The 20,664-nt window shown below is 45.9% G+C and overlaps 1 protein-coding gene across 1 annotated transcript; it reads right to left on the reverse strand.

Moving 5' to 3' along the window:
- Window positions 1–446: 446 nt before the first annotated feature.
- Window positions 447–17,941, reverse strand: LOC311321654 (phosphatidate phosphatase LPIN2-like). The gene is made up of 20 exons (XM_084453655.1): window positions 17,811–17,941; window positions 12,036–12,236; window positions 9,828–9,923; window positions 9,204–9,511; window positions 8,624–8,734; window positions 8,276–8,399; window positions 7,671–8,133; window positions 6,234–6,333; window positions 5,845–6,032; window positions 5,546–5,639; window positions 5,301–5,370; window positions 5,098–5,181; window positions 4,437–4,510; window positions 3,814–3,973; window positions 3,498–3,646; window positions 2,928–3,014; window positions 2,679–2,831; window positions 2,065–2,179; window positions 1,826–1,929; window positions 447–1,607 (listed from the first exon to the last, which is right to left on the reverse strand). The coding sequence occupies exons 1-20, from the start codon at window positions 17,877–17,879 to the stop codon at window positions 1,463–1,465; spliced, it is 2,895 nt and encodes a 964-aa protein (XP_084309781.1). The 5' UTR covers window positions 17,880–17,941; the 3' UTR covers window positions 447–1,462.
- Window positions 17,942–20,664: the final 2,723 nt, after the last annotated feature.

Consider the following 20,664-nt stretch of genomic DNA (forward strand, 5'->3'; position numbering starts at 1 on the left):
TTTTGTTTTTTAAATTGCTTTTATGTCAGGACATAATATTAGTAGAACTTCTGTGGAGAATGAGCTGTTCCGTTTTTGTTTTTTTTACCTTACGATATCCATGTACATTTGGATGAGGATGGTTATGAAAACTCAGTAAACAAAAGTTAACAATAATGGCTTAGAATTAGTATCAATTATACCTCTACATTAATTACTGTACTGTATATGAAAGATGCACAACAAACATCTGCAACATTCTTAGATTTTATTTTATGCAAATATTCATATCCCAAACATACACTTCAATAGAACTAGTGTGTGACACGCCAACTATGCATCTTCATCTGATAATATACATCTTCATCTGATACATGGCAATCACAATTATTTTATTTAACTCACTTTAATTTGACAATAATACTGTACTTATTTTAAGCAGCAGTAAAGGCATTTAAGATGGAATCCTATGAAATCATATGTAATCAAACACAGTGCTACTGAAGCAGTTCCTAATATGACCAGGGCCACAAACAGCTTTAGGATGTGTGTTCTCTCCACACAAAATATATTGCTTTCATAGAAAGAATGGCAACTTGAAACATTGGGAGAAACAACATTAAACTTCGTGTTTAACTGCAACAACATTAAACTTCGTGAAATTCATCAGCATGCTGGGATAAATATCCTAACTATACAAAACATAAAAAAAATAAAAAAAAGAACATCAAAAGTAAACCTGAAAATATCTGTCAAAACATTAACAGTTGTGCTTTCAGTGCATATTACTCCAAAAGATCTGTGTGTGTGTGTGCGCACGAGAGAGAGACACTGACAACAGCAACAGTTTAGAAAGTGCTTCTGTTACAGTCAAGACTTCAAACTGTCTGTAATATTCAAATATATTGAGCCAGCTCACATAGCATCCATCCAGAATGTATTATACAGTTTGTGTCTAAGAACTGTGACAGTTCCATTGGCATTTCAGTGCAAAATCTCCATTAAAGCTTAGCATACAGTAAGGCCTTTCAAAGCAGCAGAACTTTCCTACGTAGCACATGGTCAAGCAAGTGACCGTCATTTACTACCTTAATCTCATCAGGCTTGTCTGAAGCTGGAATGTAAATCTACTGTCAATAACGCTAACGTGAGACTGTTCTTATTGAGGTTGTCTCTCTCATATCTGTTGTGCCTTTGGAATGCTAATACACATTGCACAAAGCATCTGCAACGTTATACGACACAGTATAACGTACATTTAAGTAAGAGATCATTTCAACAGGTACTGTTAGTGCAGGTAGAAAAGACCATCAAAATATTACAATAAAAACTATTGCTTAGTTTTGATTGATGTTGATTCCAAATGCTGTTTTCAAAAATACATACGTATACTACTTGGTTACTCCTGTACCAAATCTAGCGGTAGCCCCCATTTCCACCTCGATATCTCATAATACCAGAGGTTTAAATGAGCCAATCAGAATCACAGCAACTCATCAAGACAGACCTCCGCAATAGGCTGTCTCCAGAAGCAGAAAGAGCTGAATTCTGGCAAAGTGAAGGTGGCACTCTGTTCTTTACTTCGTAAAGGGAAGACATGCTCCACAAGCTCACTCAGTCTGCTGTACCTGCGGGGAGGAGCACAACCATGTTTAGTCCACTCTGTCATAGAAGTACACTTTACTGACTGTGCTTGGAGGGCTAAAGAGATGTGATGGTGTGGCGATATTCAATTCAATAAAAAAAATAACTTTATTCCCGAGGGGCAACGTTTTTTGAGTTGAATTGAATATCACCACACCATCTCTTTAGCCCTCCAAGCACGATAGATGTGTGGGGAGCTTACGAGGTCTTATTGCTCTTGGCCTGCTCCAGGATCAGCTCTCCTTTGGGGTTGACTGTGAATATTCGAAACACAGGGACTCCCACTTGTTTGTAGGCGAACACATCCTGGGACCAACAGAGAAGCAAATGATCATCTTAGCTAGGGTTGAGTCACTCATTTATGACTGTACGTAACTTAAATCCCATCCGTATATCTAAATCCTATTCCTATTGATAAGGAGAGGAGGAGAGGAGGGGTACGTTGGCTCTGTTTCCAAAGGCAGCGTAGAAGGGGTGTGAGTTGCGGTGGAAGAGGTTCTTGATGTCCGTGAGGCATTCGATCTTGAATTTCTCCGGCTTCTTCTCGATGACCTCCCTGAGAGAGGGCGGCAAAGATGGAGGATCAGAGTGTGATGATATCTAGGCTGCGCTCCGAATCGCATACTTCTACTTTTTACTACCTGTACGTACTACAGCTGCCCCTAGAAAGTACGTACTTGGCACGCAGTACGCATCCTATTGGGACATACCACTTTGTCATAACATTGCGCCTTGAAATTTGTCTAGTCCATAAATCTGTCGCAGTCCATAAAGCGACATTTGTCTGTCTAACCCGCTGTGCAATGGATTGTGGGTCAGAATAGCCAGAAAAGTCTGCTGGCTTGCATACTGCAAAATACGCCCGGATGTAGTAGGACATCCTGGTATTTTTGCCATACTTCGTGGCATACTATGTATTGGGACACATTACATCCTTTTTGGCATACTATATAGTATGGAAGTATGCGATTCGAAACGCAGCCCTAATCTTCCACCGGCCCAGATGCTCTGTATATAAAACAGAGAGCTGCCAAGCCTCAAAGTATTGGACTCACCGGTGGAAGGCAGAGAAGAGGCTACTGGGAGACAGCATGAGGGGCCCTCTGGGCAGGATGGTGCCCCTGTCGTTCACCCAGTGCAGGTACCCTCTGGTCATGTCCGCCATGCCGATGGCCCGCGCCGAACAGTACAGGAACTTGTAGCCATTCCTGAGAGAGAAAGAGGGCATATTTCAGTAACTGCGAATCAAAGCTAAATTCAGACCACAGTACGATTGTGACTACTTCTGTATTATGGAGGCTCACTCATGCACTGAGTGGTAGAGCTTGGCGATGCCCTGGTGAGTCCAGTCTTTGCCCAGCTGAGGGAGGATCTGTCCGAACACATCTGACCTGAGAGAGAGAGGAGAGGAGGCCTTTATAATTTCAACCGCTATTTGTCTGTTGAAATACCTGGACAATAATCCAGTGGTTCCTCAACTAGTAAAGCTGACTGACCAATTAATTTATTGTGCAGTGATGAGTCTGTACAGACTCGAATTAGCTGATGACCAGAACTTCAGTAACTTCAAACAGAAGCTGTGGGATTAAGAGATCATGAGGGGTCGTTAGGTTTCTATCAGGGGTTTAGCATCCTGGGGAATCAGACAGGAGGAGTAGAGCGCTAGTGTGTGAGGAGTAGTGTCTGTACTGTATACTCCAATAGCTCATTTGCTGCAATGTAGAGCTTTTACATCAGTGGTGATTGGTAACTTCTCTAAGTAACTTTACTAATTATCTCTGTAATATATCTGCTTATAACTGTTTACCCTCCAAGACTAACAGCACTGGAGAGCAATGCTGAATAAAGTGTGAGAATCCTAGAATCCACTTTACTTGGTGATGGTCCCGTCGATGTCGGAGATGATGACCTTGTCGTCCCAGTTCCACAGGTAGATGGTTCCCTCGCAGCGGCACGTGCCCTGGTACTGGGTGGTGATGCTGAAGGTTGCGTCGTTAGGACCCTCCCTCAGCTTCAGACTGGCCTATGAGAGGGAGGTAGGGAGAGGGAAAGAGAGAGGGCGTGACTGATGGTAAAAAAGTAGTGAGAAGAATCGGTGTCTCGTCAGACAGTACCAGTTTTGTTGTCTGATTGAGCAGAAAACCATGAAATTGTACAGAATGGATAAATAATGACGCTCGTCAAACTCACTATCTGGTCAGAGGAGAGGCGGAGGGACTTTTTGTAGGAATGAGAGCCGGTTGGCGCGGCCAGTGGCTCGGTCTGCACATGCTCAGCAGGTGCCACAGTAGGAGCTACAGCGCTGAGCTCTTTGGCCTCGTCGTCGCTCGAGGAGTCTGTTGCTTTCTGCCTGCATCGCATTCGCATCACCACGCCATCGTGAACATCAAGCTCTCTCAGAAGAGGCCCATCATTAACACAAACTGATCAGAGACACTAATGATAAAGGCATGGTTAATATATAACAACCTAGATGCAAACCTACAGAGACGGAACTGTGGTAATCTCTATGGTCAACCCTAGAATGAAGCGCACAGACAGATATAACCACTAGGGGGGAGTATAACCCCAGTTCAGATTGCTCCCCTGCTATGTTCAGACAATAACTGAAGACCGGCTTCTGTTTACAGCTGCTGACTGAGGAGGAACCAGCTTCTCATAATCACTCAAGTGATACCTCCCTGTGAATCTCTGAATAATTTATTCTGAAAGGGAGATTCCAGAGTCATGAGTTTGGGTCACTGCGTGACTCATCAGGCCTTGCCCAGCAGTGGTGAGAATGAGTGGTGCAGTGTTGGCAGGGTTTGACTCACTGTGGTGCAGGAGTCTGGTGAGAGACAGGACTCTCTGTGTGGAGGGACTCCTGACTCTCCAACTTGGTCTCTGACTGAAGAAGAGAGGATGACATCACCATCAGTTTATCCACCATACCAATCAATACTGAACTGTCATGAGAGTGTTAATTTCATATTCTGAGCTGATGGAGCAGAATTTCCCTTTGCATACTGAAGAGACCAATGTTCAGTATCATACAGTCAAAACGGCAGGTGTTTCTCTTTCAGAAATGGGAAGAACGAACATGTGATTTGCCTATGCTACTGGAGATGGACAGGCAAGCAAATGCAGTGCGACTGCATGATGGCAAGTCGTCTACTTCCCCACAAACACAGGAAAATGAGAGGAAGAGATGAAACTCATAGAACCAGGCCACAAAGGAAGCACTATTTAACTCTGGGTGCTGGACCTACAGTGCACAGGCCAGTATTAAGTGCGGTAGGAAAAGCATGGCCGGCTCTAGGGGGGGTTTAGGCCTGGGCAGTTCCCACTCAAAATGTCATGTTGACCACCCAACCGAATATGACCGAATCATGTAGGATGGTAAAATTGCATTTAATGAAACGGCACCAAAAATGTCTGGCTGCCCGCCCAAAAAACATGATCCTAGAAGCGGGCCTATAAAGAACCCTACAGTACCTGCTTGACACTGCTCTTCCTCCAGAACCACCAGCGGCCGGACTTCTTAGGCATCTTGTCCTTCACCCATGCCTCCTCGGTAGCCTGGGACGCATGAAAACATGAAGAATTCATCAGCATACTGTATACACACAGACAACATCAATCATACATAACGCATACTGTACATACAGTACAGTGAGAGATCATTGGCCCTACTGTACCTTCGGCAGGTTCTTCTGGAAAGCCTGCATACTGAGTATCAAGGGTGCTGCCAATGTCCAGTTGTAATATCTGTTAAAATTAGGATAAGGACTGTTACGGTATTGTATCACATTTATGAAATTTGCACTTTACATTTTGCTATTATATATATTGATTTTCCCATTGTCAGAACTACAGTGACGTACAGTACGTAACAATATGAATTAGTGAGTTTAGTGAGAAGTATGATAGGAATATGACTCACCGGTTTGCAATTCTAACCACCAAATTGGGGTTGTCAATTATTGCTGGGTTTTCAGCAAACTCCTGATATGAGATGATATGTTCCATGAATTTCTCTGTAAGAGAAGAACATCCACATCTGTTTGTCCATAACCTCTCTGTTGGTCGCTTTCAAATATAAAATTATATTAGTCATTTTATCCTCCATCCTCACTCTGCCCACTTGCCGCACATTTCTATTTCCCAAATGTGCATTTTGGAATATCCTGTGGACTTTCCCCATGCTTTCATTTCTGTTATACCGTAGACTGGCGGTCTCACCTTTGGAGATCTCCGAGGTCTCTCCCACACCTCCGCAGAGAGACAAGGTGACGTCCGGCAGGTCACCGGCAGAGTCCGACAGACACTCTGTCCCGCTGTCCGCTGCTGCGCTCCCCACAGACTGAGGCGACTGGGACCCGGACCGCCTCCCCACCTCCACCCAGTGCTTAGGAACCTGCTCCGACTCACTGAAACGCACACAGAACCAGAGGCTCGGTTCGATTCAATTCAATTCATTCTGTACTTGATTCATTCTGAACAAAGCAGAATGAACTGGAATGAAGACGTTGTGGGTCAGATTCATGTTTTTGTTGTGGTCAATTGAGTCGAAAGCGTTCAAGGTTTGGTTTCAGTCTACTGTGGTTTCAGGTATTGTGCATAATGTTTACTTTTTTGGGAAGTAGCGAGCGACCACATCAGGTTCCAGTGCGGTCAGGTCGTCCAGGTAGATATCCTCGGGGCCCTGGTGCTGGCTTCTCTTCCGTACACCTTGGCAACACAGATAAGGAAAACGCAACCACATTCACAAACGGCACAGAGTAATCGAGATCAGCTCCGCCTTTTGTCATTTCCCTTTCCTGATAGCCAGCGAGTGTTCACGTGTACAAGAGAAAGATAAGTTCACACTCGGAGACAAATGAGAATTTCCCAGAGCTGAGCTGTCTAGGGAAGCCACATCCTTCCTGCTGCTACTACTGACGCACGCGAGTGTCGCAAATCAGCCCATGTCTGAGCCTGCACTCATGATAAAGACGCTTCCTCTGCAATAGTACAGCACTTTCTATTTTGAGGAAGTATACTAAGTAGTTGTAGTGGTATAGGACATGACTCACAGTGGAACAAAGGAACCTCCATTCTTGCTTTGTTTCTTTAATAAAGATGAAACTGCTCCATCTTCCCCCATGTGATGCAAACACCATGTGAATAAGCCCGGTGAACCAAGTTATGGTGTGATGCACTGTATTTGTAATGCAACTGTACTGTGTGTAAATAACTGCTCCCATGCTGCTAAGGCGCGCTGCCCCTTTCATCAAACCGAGCGACCTTCAGTCACGTGCCTCCTCCCTGCTTCGAGCCAGACAAACACCGCCCGGACAACGCGCGATCACACACCACTACTAAGGTCGTATCCAACAGTCGCCTATGATTGTGGTGTGAGATGCCAAAGTGTTGTTTAAGCTTAGAAGACTTAGGATAGGCTGTGATAACCCATGACATCATTCTTTTCATTTCTGCTGTTTTCATATTGCCACATGTGTTTTTCCATCTGTTATTTGAATTGTGTTATAATATTATTTTGATAATTGATTAGTATAATTTCAATAAACATTATTAACTTTTGACCACGTCCGAGCGCCATCACATTATCTTAAGTCACTTGAGTCAAGGACTCTGCCTACAGAATGAGATTGATGAATAAATTAGACTATTGATAAAGGTTATCTGTTTCTCTGTACATAAGAGTGGTGCCCCATACGAGTTTTGATTTAATGTCATCAATCCATTTTCCTTCATATTTGTGATAACCGCGGTATAATCATAATTATACTGGTCATAGTCATAGCTCTAAACCCAGAACACGCTACATAGTGCTACAGTACACTCAAACACATTTAACCTCTTCATGACCCCTAAATGTAATGAATGTGTTATACATGTGATCAGAGAACTACTCATATATACGCATTACACATCAATTAATAATATAATTATGCTGAATGACTATCAGGCCTATCTTTTGTTAGTTAGCTTTCCCCTGTTCAGTGTGAGCTCCCCCTTATATAAGGATATAAGAAAAGAGCTACATTAGTGACTGAGTAGCGTACCTCTGCTCTGGAAACAGGACCTGGCGTCTGGCTTGCCCGCAGTCACGTGACCGGACACGGCGCCATCGGCCGCGCCACCGTCGTCCCTCTGGCCGGGCGCGGGCACCCGGGGCGGAAACGAGGTCCAGCGGGCCCTACGCTGCGGCCTGGGGGGACAGGGGTCGGGTTTGGGCTCACGGGGCCCAAGTACGGCCCGCCAGCGTTCAGATATAGGTCCAGGCGATCCGGAGCGGCACGGATCGGGCTTGGGGGCGCGGGGTTCCGGCTTGACGATGGCGCAGACGGGGTCCGGGGAGGCCTGCGGGGCCCCCGAGCTGCCCTCCGCGACCTCGGAGCTGACGATGACCCGGAAGTGGGTGCTCTCCGATGGGGTGATGGTCACTTTCTTGGGCGGAGGCTCGGGACTCCCCGACGGCGTGACGGTTACCGTCTTCGCCGGCTCCACTCTGTCCTTCTTGCAGACCTGGACAATAAGAGAGGCAGTGTGACGTCGTGGAACAAAGTGTGATTTACTGTAGTACAAAATGCTCAATGCCATAATAAAAACATCAGAAATACCTTCATGTTTCAGCGTAGTATGAAAGACCTATGAAAGTAAGCCTTACCCAGGTGGATTCTGGGAACTCTCCCCAAGACCATTGCATGTGCGACTCGGCTCTGAGCATGCTCTCTGACGACTTCACCATCAGCTCTGAGTCGCTCTTGGGGGATAGGGGCTCAGAGTGGGGCCTGGTGCAGCGAGAGAACACAACGCTAGACTAGAAACACGCATGGAAGAACACTGCTCCCACTGTACTGGCAGCACTTATACAACATACAGTACTAATCACCTGATAATCACAGTGTTTGTTTGGTTCAATCCTGGGTCGGTATGGGGGGGGGGGTATTTTAAATGTTTCCCAATGATCCAGTCTGTTTGCGTAACGTGCGTGAATACTGAGTGACATCCGTACCTGTCGGAGGGAGTCCAGTCTCCGTCAGAGTAAGGGTAGCTGTCCAGCGAGTGGAGGGAGCAGGGCCGCCTGTGTTCCGCCATGTCCTTCACTGTGGGGAGCGTGGACAACCTGGGGGTAGGGGGGCAGAGAGGAGCACGGACAGACCAGCGGGGTAAATACCTCACAGACCCAAAACCTCGGTTACCAAACCCGGCTGGACCCAAACAGACCGGACCACGACCACACCCAAACAGACAGGGTTAGAGTAGACCAAATGTGATCGAGTGAGCCTGTATATAGGCTACTTGAAATAGTCTGCACACTGAAATCACCCCAACACATACTTTTATTGGGTTTTAAAACCTTAAAGGTCTTTGAACTGAAAGCGATCCATGGTATTAAATGTCTGTATATACAGTATAGTATGGAGCACTGGAGTGAATGAGTTTGCAGGCCCTGCTTCAGTCTACACCACTCTTCCAGCACTCCAACAAGAAGCGATGTGCGTGTAACTACACACGCCCACAGATGACGGTGTATCGAGCCGTTATCCACTCAGGGACGTCCCATAGGTTTTCATAGCGAGTCTGAGGATCACCTGGCGCTGTGTTGTGTGTGGGGCTCCTCGTCAGAGCTGGGGTCACACGCCTCCTCCCCGGCCGCGGTGGTGGGGGTGTGCTCCTCCTTACGGGGGTCTGCTGCTTTGTGCTTCCTCCTGCGTCTCTTCTTCTTCTTGCCCACGCCGGTGGCGTAGCTGGGCTGGGCCGGCGGGGATGAAGCCGGGTCCTCGGACGCCTGGGGAGGGCCGTTCTCCGGACCCGATCCCCCGGCTCTGGACTCCCAGCTCCTGAAGAGCGCCTCCTCGGTCGGGATGGGCGAGGTCACCAGGTGGGCTGGGACGATCTCCTGAGAAAGGGTGAGAGGGTGAGACTGGAGACGGCGGTCTTTTTCAATGCCCAGATTGGGGCATCATAGCCTGCAGTGCTACAGTGAGAATATGCAGTACACACTGCCTTTAAATACAAGATGGCTTTAATGATTTTTACAACAAAAACTTGAATCACTATGTGATACTGTATGAACTGGTCAGATGTGCATCGCCTACAGAGGTCTGTAATACACTATTTGTTTTTGTGTTTTGTTGTTGTTTGTTTTTACAAATATTTGCTTATCAAGTTACTTATCAACATGTGTATAAGCATAAAACTGTACAAATACTCACATTGTGCTGCTCTGTCTCCTGAACAAAGAAGGCCTCTCCATTGTCTCCCAGCTTCATATGCAGCTCAACCGGTTCCCCGTTGATCTCGATGTCAATCTGCAGAGTCAGGGAACAGGGACATCGATCTGACCTCAGCCAAGGCTGATAGCTAATTGGCTCCGCCCTGCAACCGCTGGCGGAGGGTATATTTTCAGTCGTGTGTGTTATTTCATTCGTTCGTTGGTCACATAGCAGGATTACACAAAAACTACCAGAGCGATTTTCACTCTCGGTGGGCCAAGTTGGAAGACATTACATTTTGGTGCTGATATAGAATTTACATCCAAACACCTTAAACCTTTTGTTCTCTCTCTCCTTTTGTAATTCACCACCTCCCTCAACCGTTTCACATAGACGGTAGCCTCCAGGAGGTCCACACACCTAGAATCTGTCTACAACAGAATAACCATCCTTTGTCATCCTTTGTCCCCAATTGCCGCCTTTTTCTCATGTCACATGTCTGTACTCTTGGCCACGCCTGCCATTTCATATGACGTACAATGGAGTAGCCAATCACATCCTGGAAGCACCGTACCTGTGTTTTGATTGCATATAAGGCAGAGCAAGACCCAGGGGCGGCACTTCTCTGGATAAACCACTCTTGTTGCGTTGTCCAGAAAGTCCTTGCGCTCGTATGTTTTCACAATAAACCAGACTTAACCTTTTGAGCGAATCTTGGTAAATCCTTTTTAGACTAGATCAGTTAAATTCCATTACAGTGCGGATCAGAATCACTGGGCGGATACAAGAATTAAAAGAAAACAACATTTGCCATACCGGCATACCGGCTTCCTTCCCTTAAAGTCTACTTCTCCTGCCAGGTTTACTATACCGCCGGTGGCCGAGCGGTGATGTATCAGTCTAGCAATGCATCGACCTGGGTTTGGTTTCTGGGTTCAGCTTTTGATGTCAGCTTTTTTTATTTTGCTGTTTACGCCCAATATTGTCTTATGTTTCTATGCACTGGGCTAGTGCCCCTCTACCCCTCCCAGAGGCATGGACACAGGACTAGTGCCCTTCTACCCCTCCCAGAGACATGGACACTGGGCTAGTTCCCTTCTACCCCTCCCAGAGACATGGACACTGGGCTAGTGCCCGTCCTTTTTTACCCCCCAGAGGAATGAACACTGGACTTAATTTCTGTGTATAGTTTTGTAACTTATGTCTTCCGTCTGTAATGGCTGATTGAAAAAATTACACAAGTGCACAAGTATGGTCAGTTGTGTTCATACATGACCACCTCTAATAAAAACCACTATCAGTTACACCACCAAAAAGCTTACTCTTCAAACGTGCAAGTGTGCTATATTTATACTGAGAAGTGAGTTTAACCATTTCAACTCGATTACACCAACAAAATGCATTAATGGGCGGAGCCCTGTGCTCTCTGAGCACCCTTTCTAGTTGGAAGTTAAAACAGGTAAATCACTTGGGAACGAGCCAAGGGATTCAATGTCTGGGGAAAACGCTGTGAATGAAAACTGGGCCACAAGATTAGATGTGGCATTTGTGCTAAGCCACACAGTCACCAATATGGAGGTGTTGCTCTTTTGTAACGCCTGTAATCTATCCTCACAATCCCTGAGGCAAGCATGGAGATGCACTTGTGAGTTCTGGCAAGTAGTAGTACATTGGCTTTCCCTACATTAAATGCAATTATTGTAAGGCGCTTTGGATAATGCAATGTAATGCAAACAAACAAGCCACAAACTACAAACAAGGTTGAGACATTAGCCTATATACCAAATTACAACTGATAAATCCCCAAAACAGACACACACCACACAAACACATACACACACTCAGCAGCTACCCAGTAACCTACCCTGCGCTGTTTTCTGGATCAAGGCCAGATTTAATTTTTCCTGCTTTGGTGAGGCAAATACAGTATAAAAATGTGTTATACTTGTGCCATAGAGACAAGTGCCAGTGGTGTAGCAGAGTGTTCTAGTGTGTCTGGGAAGTGCAGCTGGGATGTGAATCTCTCTCTCTTCCATTCCATTCTTCTCCCATCCTCTCTCTCCCTCTCTCTCCTTCTCTCCTTCTCCCACTCTCTCCCTTTCTCTCTCTCCCTTGCCCCCCCCCCCCCTCATATCAAATGAAATCAAACTTTATTTGGATAGCGTATTTCATACACAGAGGCGCTTTGCGCTCTACAGAGAGACTGACCACTTTCTCCTTGGAGCGGAGCACCCCCAGTTTTCCGAAGCGCACGTGGAAGGGGGAGCACTGGAACGTTCCGTCAGGCTGTCTGACCACCACCACGTCGATGCAGCCCGACAGGGTGGCCTGGTTGATGCCCTTGTACAGCTCCTTGACCGTCACCAGCACCTGGCCAGCCAGCTGGCCCACGTAGTTCATGGTGTCCACCTGGAGACACGACCAACACAAAAAGCAACACCATCAACAGCCTGGGTTAAACTACACTTCCTACAGTGCATACAACAGCACATACTACTAGTGTAGGTGCTGGGGGGGCGCTGTGGCTCACGAGGTAGAGAGGGTCGTCCAATGAATGTAGGGTTGGCGTTTCAAATCCCGGCTACTCCTGTCCACATGTACGACGTGTCCTTGAGCAAGTCACTGAACCCCAAATTGCTCCCAATGAGCAGGCTAGCACCTTGTATGGCAGCTGCAACTGTGTGTGTGAATGGGTGAATGGATGGATAAAAGTGCTATATAAGTACAGTCCATTTACCATTTACATATATAACCCACACATCGGCAAACAAATGTGTTGAATCTATACAGTAAGTTATTTTGTGCAGTATACACCTGTAAATTGATGTATACCTCACCTGTAAGAGCAATGGCAGTTTGATAATGATGAACATCAGTTATCAAGAAAACAGGACATCTGTCTAATGCAGTGCACAGACACAGTAGCTTATGGATTAGGAAATAGAAAAGTATGGTTTTGTTAGCAGAAGTCTTGTGGTGGAGCTTCCTTTTACTAGGACACTGACCAAAGTGTTCCTGTTGTTCTTGAAGGCCTCTACGACAGAGACACACGGGTCCCTTAACACAGAGGGTCTGTCCCACTTCCCTAAAAAGAGTCCCTGGTAGGCAGCACTAGCCTAATCAGGCCTTGCGTCACAGCACACTAGTCTGGGGGGCTGAAAGGTACCAGTAGGACCCCGTGGTCACAGGACCCTGCCTGTCTGGAACTGTCTCCCTATGACTCACTGCCCCCACAGAGAGGACACCGGTCCACCTACCGGGCTTGAGTCTACTACTGAGCCCTCATGTTTAATGCAGGAGAGTGGTGTGTGTGTGTGTGTGTGTGTGTGTGTGTGTGTGGTGCTGTATCAGCCCTACGGCAGGCAGGGTGGGGGCAGAGAGGGCAGGGTATGGAGGCCCCTCTGGGACGTCGGAGGGAAGAGTGCTGTGCTACTACAGGGATCTAATGTACGGTCAGCGCTGCGCTGGATTTACTCTAATAATGAATAAATGAGTAGTGGAGAATAGGGATGAGATGGTATACCGTAAAACCGTGAACCGCGGTATAAAATATCCACGGTATTAGAACCGTGACATTCCCTGTGTTTACGGTATTACGTTTACGGTATTACACAATAATGCACTGTTGAAACTTCACATTTCAAGTTGCTTGCAACAGTAATTTAATATAAGCTTGCTATTAATATATAATATACTGTATAGTAAATACTTGTTTTTTTATGTGTGTTGGGGAGGTGAAATGCCGTATACCGTGAAATACCGTAAAACGTACCGTGTAACTAGATACCGTACTGTACCGTAATGCAAAAATCCATACCGTCTCATCCCTAGTGGAGAATGCCAAGTTTGACCTAAAAGTCCAAAGCTGGGTACGTTTTATTTATATAGTACGGGTTTGCAGTCAGGCTCTTGGATGGAGACAGACGCTCCACCAAGAGCAATGATTATCCTCAAAACGTTATATCCACTGAGGGTACAACCCACAAATGCATAATTAAAGCTAACCAATTATATGAGGGGGTTACCAGTCCAGTTCTACAGGTTGACAGCTGACCTAGGTACATTTCAATAATCAAAGAGAGTTGGGAGGAAGGGACCCCTGAGGGGGGGTCTCCTGCCATAAAACTGGCTTTAGAAGGGGGCATCAGGGCAAACAAACAGAGACAGCTGCCCTTCTGTACAACAAACAGGACAGTGTGAAACAAAATCAATATTTCCTACGACAATGATCGTAGGAATAAACCTATTTGAATTTCTCTATCACAGCGCTTCAGCGCCGAGTCTCCTGTCTGAACAAGATGTCCGCTATATGAACTGTCATTAACCTAGTCAAATACTGTAACTGGACATTCTACTAACGTGAAAGGGCTTGTGGGTGTTTATTAGAACACAGAAACATCCAAATCCGCACACAACCAAGCAGGCTGTGAACAAGGGCATTAAAGAGAGTAAACGTGCCCCTAAGTTCCTTCTCAAAGTCGTAGTGTATTTCAGGTGATTTAGGTCACAGTGAGGAAGTGAGTGAATAGTGAAACGAGTGACTACCACTTCTGTGCTCATACCCACAAACCTACAGTGAAGTCCTCAAACCAGAAGTCTGGTTTAGTTACATTAACCACCTCCCCACCAGCTCTTGCAATCTCTGCACTAAACTGACTGACTACTGCGCTCTCTTTTTGTAGTCCAAATTGCACCGTTTATTTTATTCTTATGTTTGTATCACTGCACTTTATGAGTCCTGTCCTGTCCTGTCCTGTCCTGTCCTGCCCTGTCCTGTCCTGTCCTGTCCTGTCCTGTCCTGTCCTGTCCTGTCCTGTCCTGTCCTGTCCTGTCCTGTCCTGTCCTGTCCTGCCCTGCCCTGTCATGTCATGTCCTTGCACTTGTCCATTGTTGTACTGCTAAGCACTATGGGTCGAAAAAAAATGTATGTAATTACAATGGCAATAAATTAATTCTGATTCTGATTTTCTGTTACACATAGGGATGGACAGTTGTTTCCTGGCTGACTGCACTAACCTCATGACTGAAACGTAGAAGATCAACAGGTGAAGGGCCAAAGGCCGGTCAAAACAAGACATGAAAAATATTGATGTCATCTTGATGGTACAGTAGCTGAACTGATAGAAGAAGGCAGAGAAAGAGAGAGAGAGAGAGAGAGAGAGCAGAGGTAGAGTGAGTATAGTTCACACGACACAAGATTACATTGGAGTTTTCTGCTGTGTACTGTAGCTGCAGACAATGGGAGAAAAACAATCGCCACATTCAAGAGTTATCTGTGATTCAACACAGCCGATATTGTTAAATCTGTTTGGATTAGAGTTGGCATCTGAAGCATGTCTTTGAGACATCCTCTGAATGCTGATGCCAGTGAGTGCCAAAGGATAAGTCATTTTGTTAGGAGAATTTATGAAGTTGTGCAGGGAGCAAACGAGGAACAGCTCTCAGTACATAGCAGCCATTAAATGTAAAAAAAAATAAAAATGTTTATCTATCAGAGAGGACACAATGTTTCTCAGAGAGCACAACACAGACTGAGAAAATCAAGCCACTGTATACTGTATGTGGCCGATATATCAAGATATGGAGATATCAGAATATGGAGATATGTAGCATTGAAGAGGCATATGCCTCGTCTGTCACACAAATCACATAAACCTCATGAGTGCATGAAAACATCATGTTGGACCATCAACAAACAATAGGATAAATTCAGCACTGAGGCCCGGTATGCTTGCAGAAAGTGTAACCTTAACCAGACGCAGGAAACAAAGGCACCAGTAGCAGAGTGTAAGCAGACGTGCTGAGGGTTTGAGATGGCAGCATCCTGCCTTCTGTGACCAGACCCAGGAGGTGAGAGTGTCTAGTGGGCATAGCCTAAAAATCACGCAACTATAGATAGTGAATGGACAGATATAAGCACAGAATGGCAGATAGGAGATTCCAGTCAATATCTCATGAAGAAAATATTAAGGACACGGCGGCAGTAAGCTACAGTGCTGCAGCGAGTTAGAGTTCAGTGGTCATTTGAATGTCCTTGACTTTTGATAAACTCTAACTCATTACATAAAATGTAGATTTTTGTTAACAGGCTTACTAATTTGGTTTAAACAGAATACAGTATTACAAATATATATTCACCTACCAGTACTGTATGTCATTTTGTAGTTAGATTTCTATTACAGTAGATCAGTCTCAGTTTCATAGTACTTGCCCAGTCAGCCGTCAGTACTGTACAGTACAGTAGCTGCCACAACCTGATGGCACTTCTGTTGTTAGTAACAACAGCCTCAGCAAATACGTAGTTTGATCTGCTGTCCTGTACAGTTCAGAGACAAAGAGCTGCTTAGCAGCAGCAGCAGGCTGTGGCCTCGTGGCTGCAGGCCAGGACGAAGACCAGGACCACAGATCACTGAGGTCACAACCAGGACTAGGACCACACATCACTGAGGTCACAACCAAGACCAGGACCATAGATCACTGAGGTCACAACCAGGACTAGGACCACAGATCACTGAGGTCACAACCAGGACTAGGACCACACATCACTGAGGTCACAACCAGGACTAGGACCACACATCACTGAGGTCACAACCAGGACTAGGACCACACATCACTGAGGTCACAACCAGGACTAGGACCACAGATCACTGAGGTCACAACCAGGACTAGGACCACACATCACTGAGGTCACAACCAGGACTAGGACCACAGATCACTGAGGTCACAACCAGGACCAGGACCACAGATCACTGAGGTCACAACAAGGACCAGGACCACAGATCACTGAGGTCACCGGGGACCAGGGTTCGCGCCCTGGTGTCACTATATCCGAATCTGTCCGGATCCCACAGGGAAGTGGTATATTGGGCCGCCAAGGATGGTTAGTTTATTTCAGTGTGAGGGTCCCCCGCTCCATGGCGACCCCATCAGGTGTCTGGGGCTTGAGAGTCAGGTAGCTGGTAGTCAGGTAGCTGTGGGGTTATGCGACGGACCCTCCACAGCAGCGACGGGATAATTTTGGACAATAGCTCAGGTGTGATTGGCTACCAAATGAAAATGGTGAAAATGCGATAAAATCTGAAATAAATTCATCAAAAAACAAGAAAAAAAAGAAACAGGACCACAGGACCAGTGGGTTCACTTGTATAAAAGACAACAATCAGCAGTAACAGCTTATAAAGATCTATTGTTTACAGGGATTTTGCTGATGGGGGCGCTTTTAGTTTTGGGCCATTCTCTGTATCACACTGTAGCTGGGTGGACTGGTGTCTCTCAAACAAACGGACGAGGAGGACCAATGAGGCGGCACCACATCATGCCTGATGTAGGGCCTGTTATGTAGGGCCTGTTATGAGGTACTGTATACACGTGAACAAGTAAAACATGTTTACAGTTACAGTATGTATGGCAAATGCACGTGCGCTCACACACACACAGACACACACAGACACACACACATACACACACACACACACACCCTCACCCAGGCTCTGGGTGCTAAAAGGACAACCCCTCGGCCCCGAGCCTGGGGGTAGAAGAAGCAACAACCGACCCATATGAAGAAGAAGAACACACACAGGCGCCAATAGTGGAGCTGTCCTGTCCTCTAGTGTATACAGTGGTGTAGGTCTCTGTGAAAAGTAGGACTTGACATGCAGCAGTGTCCTAAACTCCCTCCATAACTCCACAACAAGAATGTGTAAGCACCTTAAGGCGGCTGGACAAATATAGTCTGATTGTTTGTGCTGCATACCAGACTTTGAACCCCAACTAAATCCCTGAGACCAAAATGGACCTCTTGTGGTCCCTTAGTGCTACTAGCAATACTCTTGAGAAATAAGCATGCATTCAAATAACATTTCAAGGATCCGGGTGATGCAAAGACTACCAATAACTAAAAATATGAAGATAGGGCTTCAAGCCCAGGAGAAAAGACTGTAATCAAACAGGCCGTAGGGAGGGAGGTCTGAACAGCCGACTCACCAGGGTCCAGGAGGGCTTGAGGTGCTCCTGCTGGTCTCCGGGGCCCGTCTGGAGACGCAGCAGCCCCATGATCTCTTCATCTGCCCTCCGTCCCCGGCCTGTTCACCTGAGCGGCTAGCTCTCTGATCCTCTCTGCTCTCTTCCTCTCCTCCTCTGCTACCCGCCACCCAGCCGGCGCCACGCTCCAACCACAGCCCCCGTGACCCCCCTCCTCTCTTACTGAACACAAACACTCTGAGGGGAAATGACCCCAGACCCAAGCCTTACTGGAACAACCCTTTACATAACCTCTCACAGGGCCTGCACCTCCTACTGTATGGTCTGGAAAATCCTTTAACTGTGAGCTCAGAGCCGCTGCCAGTCTGCTAAAGACTGACGTTGAAATGGATCAAAAATGGTCTCTTCTGATGCACTTATTCAAATAATATTTGAGGGAAATTAGGAAATTTTGGAAATTTGGAAAAAAAGAACAGGAGTGAATAGTGGTAACATTATTACTACAGCACAGTTTTACTGATGTTTGCATGTGGTAACAGTGGGTATTGTCCTGGTGTTTAGTGCTCACTTCAAAGGAACATACTTACTGTATGTATTATGTAACTACTAGTAAAGTACCAAAGTGAAAAACTGGTGATTAGTTACTTTGGTGCATATTATAAATATGTCACAAAGAAATTAACAAGTAAATAAGCCTGATTACTAAACAAATATGTAATCATCCTCAACTCTACGTCATGGCGCCACACTGAAGATCACTAATATGGCCAGTCTCAGCCAAAGCTGCAGTCTTTTGTCGGACAGATCAGAAGTTCCCTGTAAATCCTGTCAGATGACAAACCTCAGCCGGAGGGGGCAGACAGCAGAGAGGGAGGATTCAGCTGACTACACATCATCTGTCTAATAAACAGAAGCAGGTCCTCATTTAGACAGGAAAAAGCTTGACCCAGACCTAGACTGCACAGTACATTTGCGTGTCTGTTCTGCCTAAATTTGAAGCTGGTTCTACCCATATAGCCTGGTAGAAGTTGTACAGTCAAGGTCTAGCAGAGGGAGCTGAAGAAAGCTCTGTCACAAGCAGGCACACCAGGGTTGTGGAAATGATAATCTGCTAATCTATGCACCTGCAGAAGGACACCACGGCATTGAATTCAGCCCTCGAGTGAACTTTGGAATTCACACAGAGGAGAGAAATTGTTCCATTTTCATTTTGACTTTAGGCGTCACATGCTGTGCAGCAACCATGTCACACATTTAATTGTTAGGGCACTGGCATTTACATAACAGTCCTGTTAGTCATTTCATTCAGCCTTTAAACAGTAGCCTAGCATACTATAGATCACTACCAAGAGTTCCATCTGCACTTAATAACAGTAAAAAGTTGTCCCTGGTTGTCAGGGTATATTCCTCATAATGTGTTTTGGATACGCCTTTAAATAGAAATGACTAGGCTACTCTAAACTCAACATAAACAGAGTCTGTTTAGGCTAAACATAAATGACTAACCCTGAACACAACAAAACAGAGCCCGTTGTCATCCTCACTCCCTGCGAGGAGGCTATAGGAAGCACCTTGGGAGGCGCTAATCTCATTTAGCTACAAGCTTAGAGTAAATCTTGCTTTCCCTGTCTGGCACGTTTCTCCTGGGCGTCAGATCCAGGTGACAAACGTGTAGTGTGATGATGCGATCACTGGTTCACTGCCGGCCAACATCCCATCCCAACAGCCAACATGTCGCCACTGTAAATGAGGGCAACCTCAGTGTCCTTCGAGTCTTTATTGAATTGAATTGAATCCATCCCATCACACGACACACATCATCACCATGGTCAACTTTGCGTAGACTGCCAGAAAGGACATAGCCTACTTTTCGATAGTGAATATTTGTTTTATCTAGGCTTGAATATTTTTACAGACTGCAGCACTGCCTACATTATCGGTGTTGGGCGACCCTAATTGATAATTAGCCTAGTTCGCATCCCACTTGTCGGCTATGAAGTGAATGTAGGCTATCCTACTGTAATAGTAGACTACTGTCATATGAGTTTACAGCAGAAGACTTTAACCTACAAACAATCTAGAGAATACGTGAGAGTAATGTTTAGGCTGCACAGTCAAACCTCATTTCGATTAAAGCGTTCTGAAACGAAACATCATGACAGCCTAACGTTTATGTTTGGCTGTCATCCTGTCACGTAGCCTATTTACCTCTAAAAGGCTCTATACAATTACAGTTGTAGACAGACAGTAGACAGTAGCCTAGCCTACATACCTTTCAGAGACACATTCGCCGGTCCAGGAACGTCAGCTCTCCACCAGTTCAGACCTAGCGGCTCGCTGGCTGCGCTATAATCTGAAATCATGTGACTCAGTGGGGCGTTCACCTCGTTACATTACACTGCATTATTTACAGTGTAACTGTAGGCCTATGCTAGACAACTGTCGGAATAACGGCGGAGGGTAGGCTAGGTGTAGGCAAGATGTAGGCAAGACGAATATATATATATTATTATTTTAATAGAAAAGGTGCGGTAATAAAAGTAGCCTAGACTATTGCCCCCCCACACACATACACACAAAATATAGATTATGTAGCCTATCATTTAATTTTTTGCGGCGGGTCCGTTGTGTTTCTCGGGTTTTGAGTTCTAGCTCGTGAACCACGTAGGCTATCACGCGGTGGGCCTACCTCTGTCCCGTTCTGCGAGTGCCAGTTCACTACATAAACTCACCAGTGTTCAACAGCTCGGGGGATAGGCTAGAGCAGCGAAAGTCTTCAGTTCGATCCCAGCACCAGGGAACTGAACCCCAAATTGCTCATGGATTGCACGTACGGTGGCTCAGTGCGTTACACTGT

Source organism: Borostomias antarcticus (assembly GCF_949987555.1).
Source record: "Borostomias antarcticus genome assembly, chromosome: 2".
NCBI lineage: Eukaryota > Metazoa > Chordata > Actinopteri > Stomiiformes > Stomiidae > Borostomias > Borostomias antarcticus.

Excerpts from the sequence above, each read along its gene's own strand:
- LOC311321654 (XM_084453655.1), bottom strand. The coding sequence starts at position 17,879 with ATGGGGCTGCTGCGTCTCCAGACGGGCCCCGGAGACCAGCAGGAGCAC. Across the intron at positions 9,512-9,827 it reads AGGAGACAGAGCAGCACAAT|GAGATCGTCCCAGCCCACCT; the intron begins GTGAGTATTTGT and ends ACCCTTTCTCAG. Across the intron at positions 2,832-2,927 it reads CTCTACCACTCAGTGCATGA|GAATGGCTACAAGTTCCTGT; the intron begins GTGAGCCTCCAT and ends TTTCTCTCTCAG.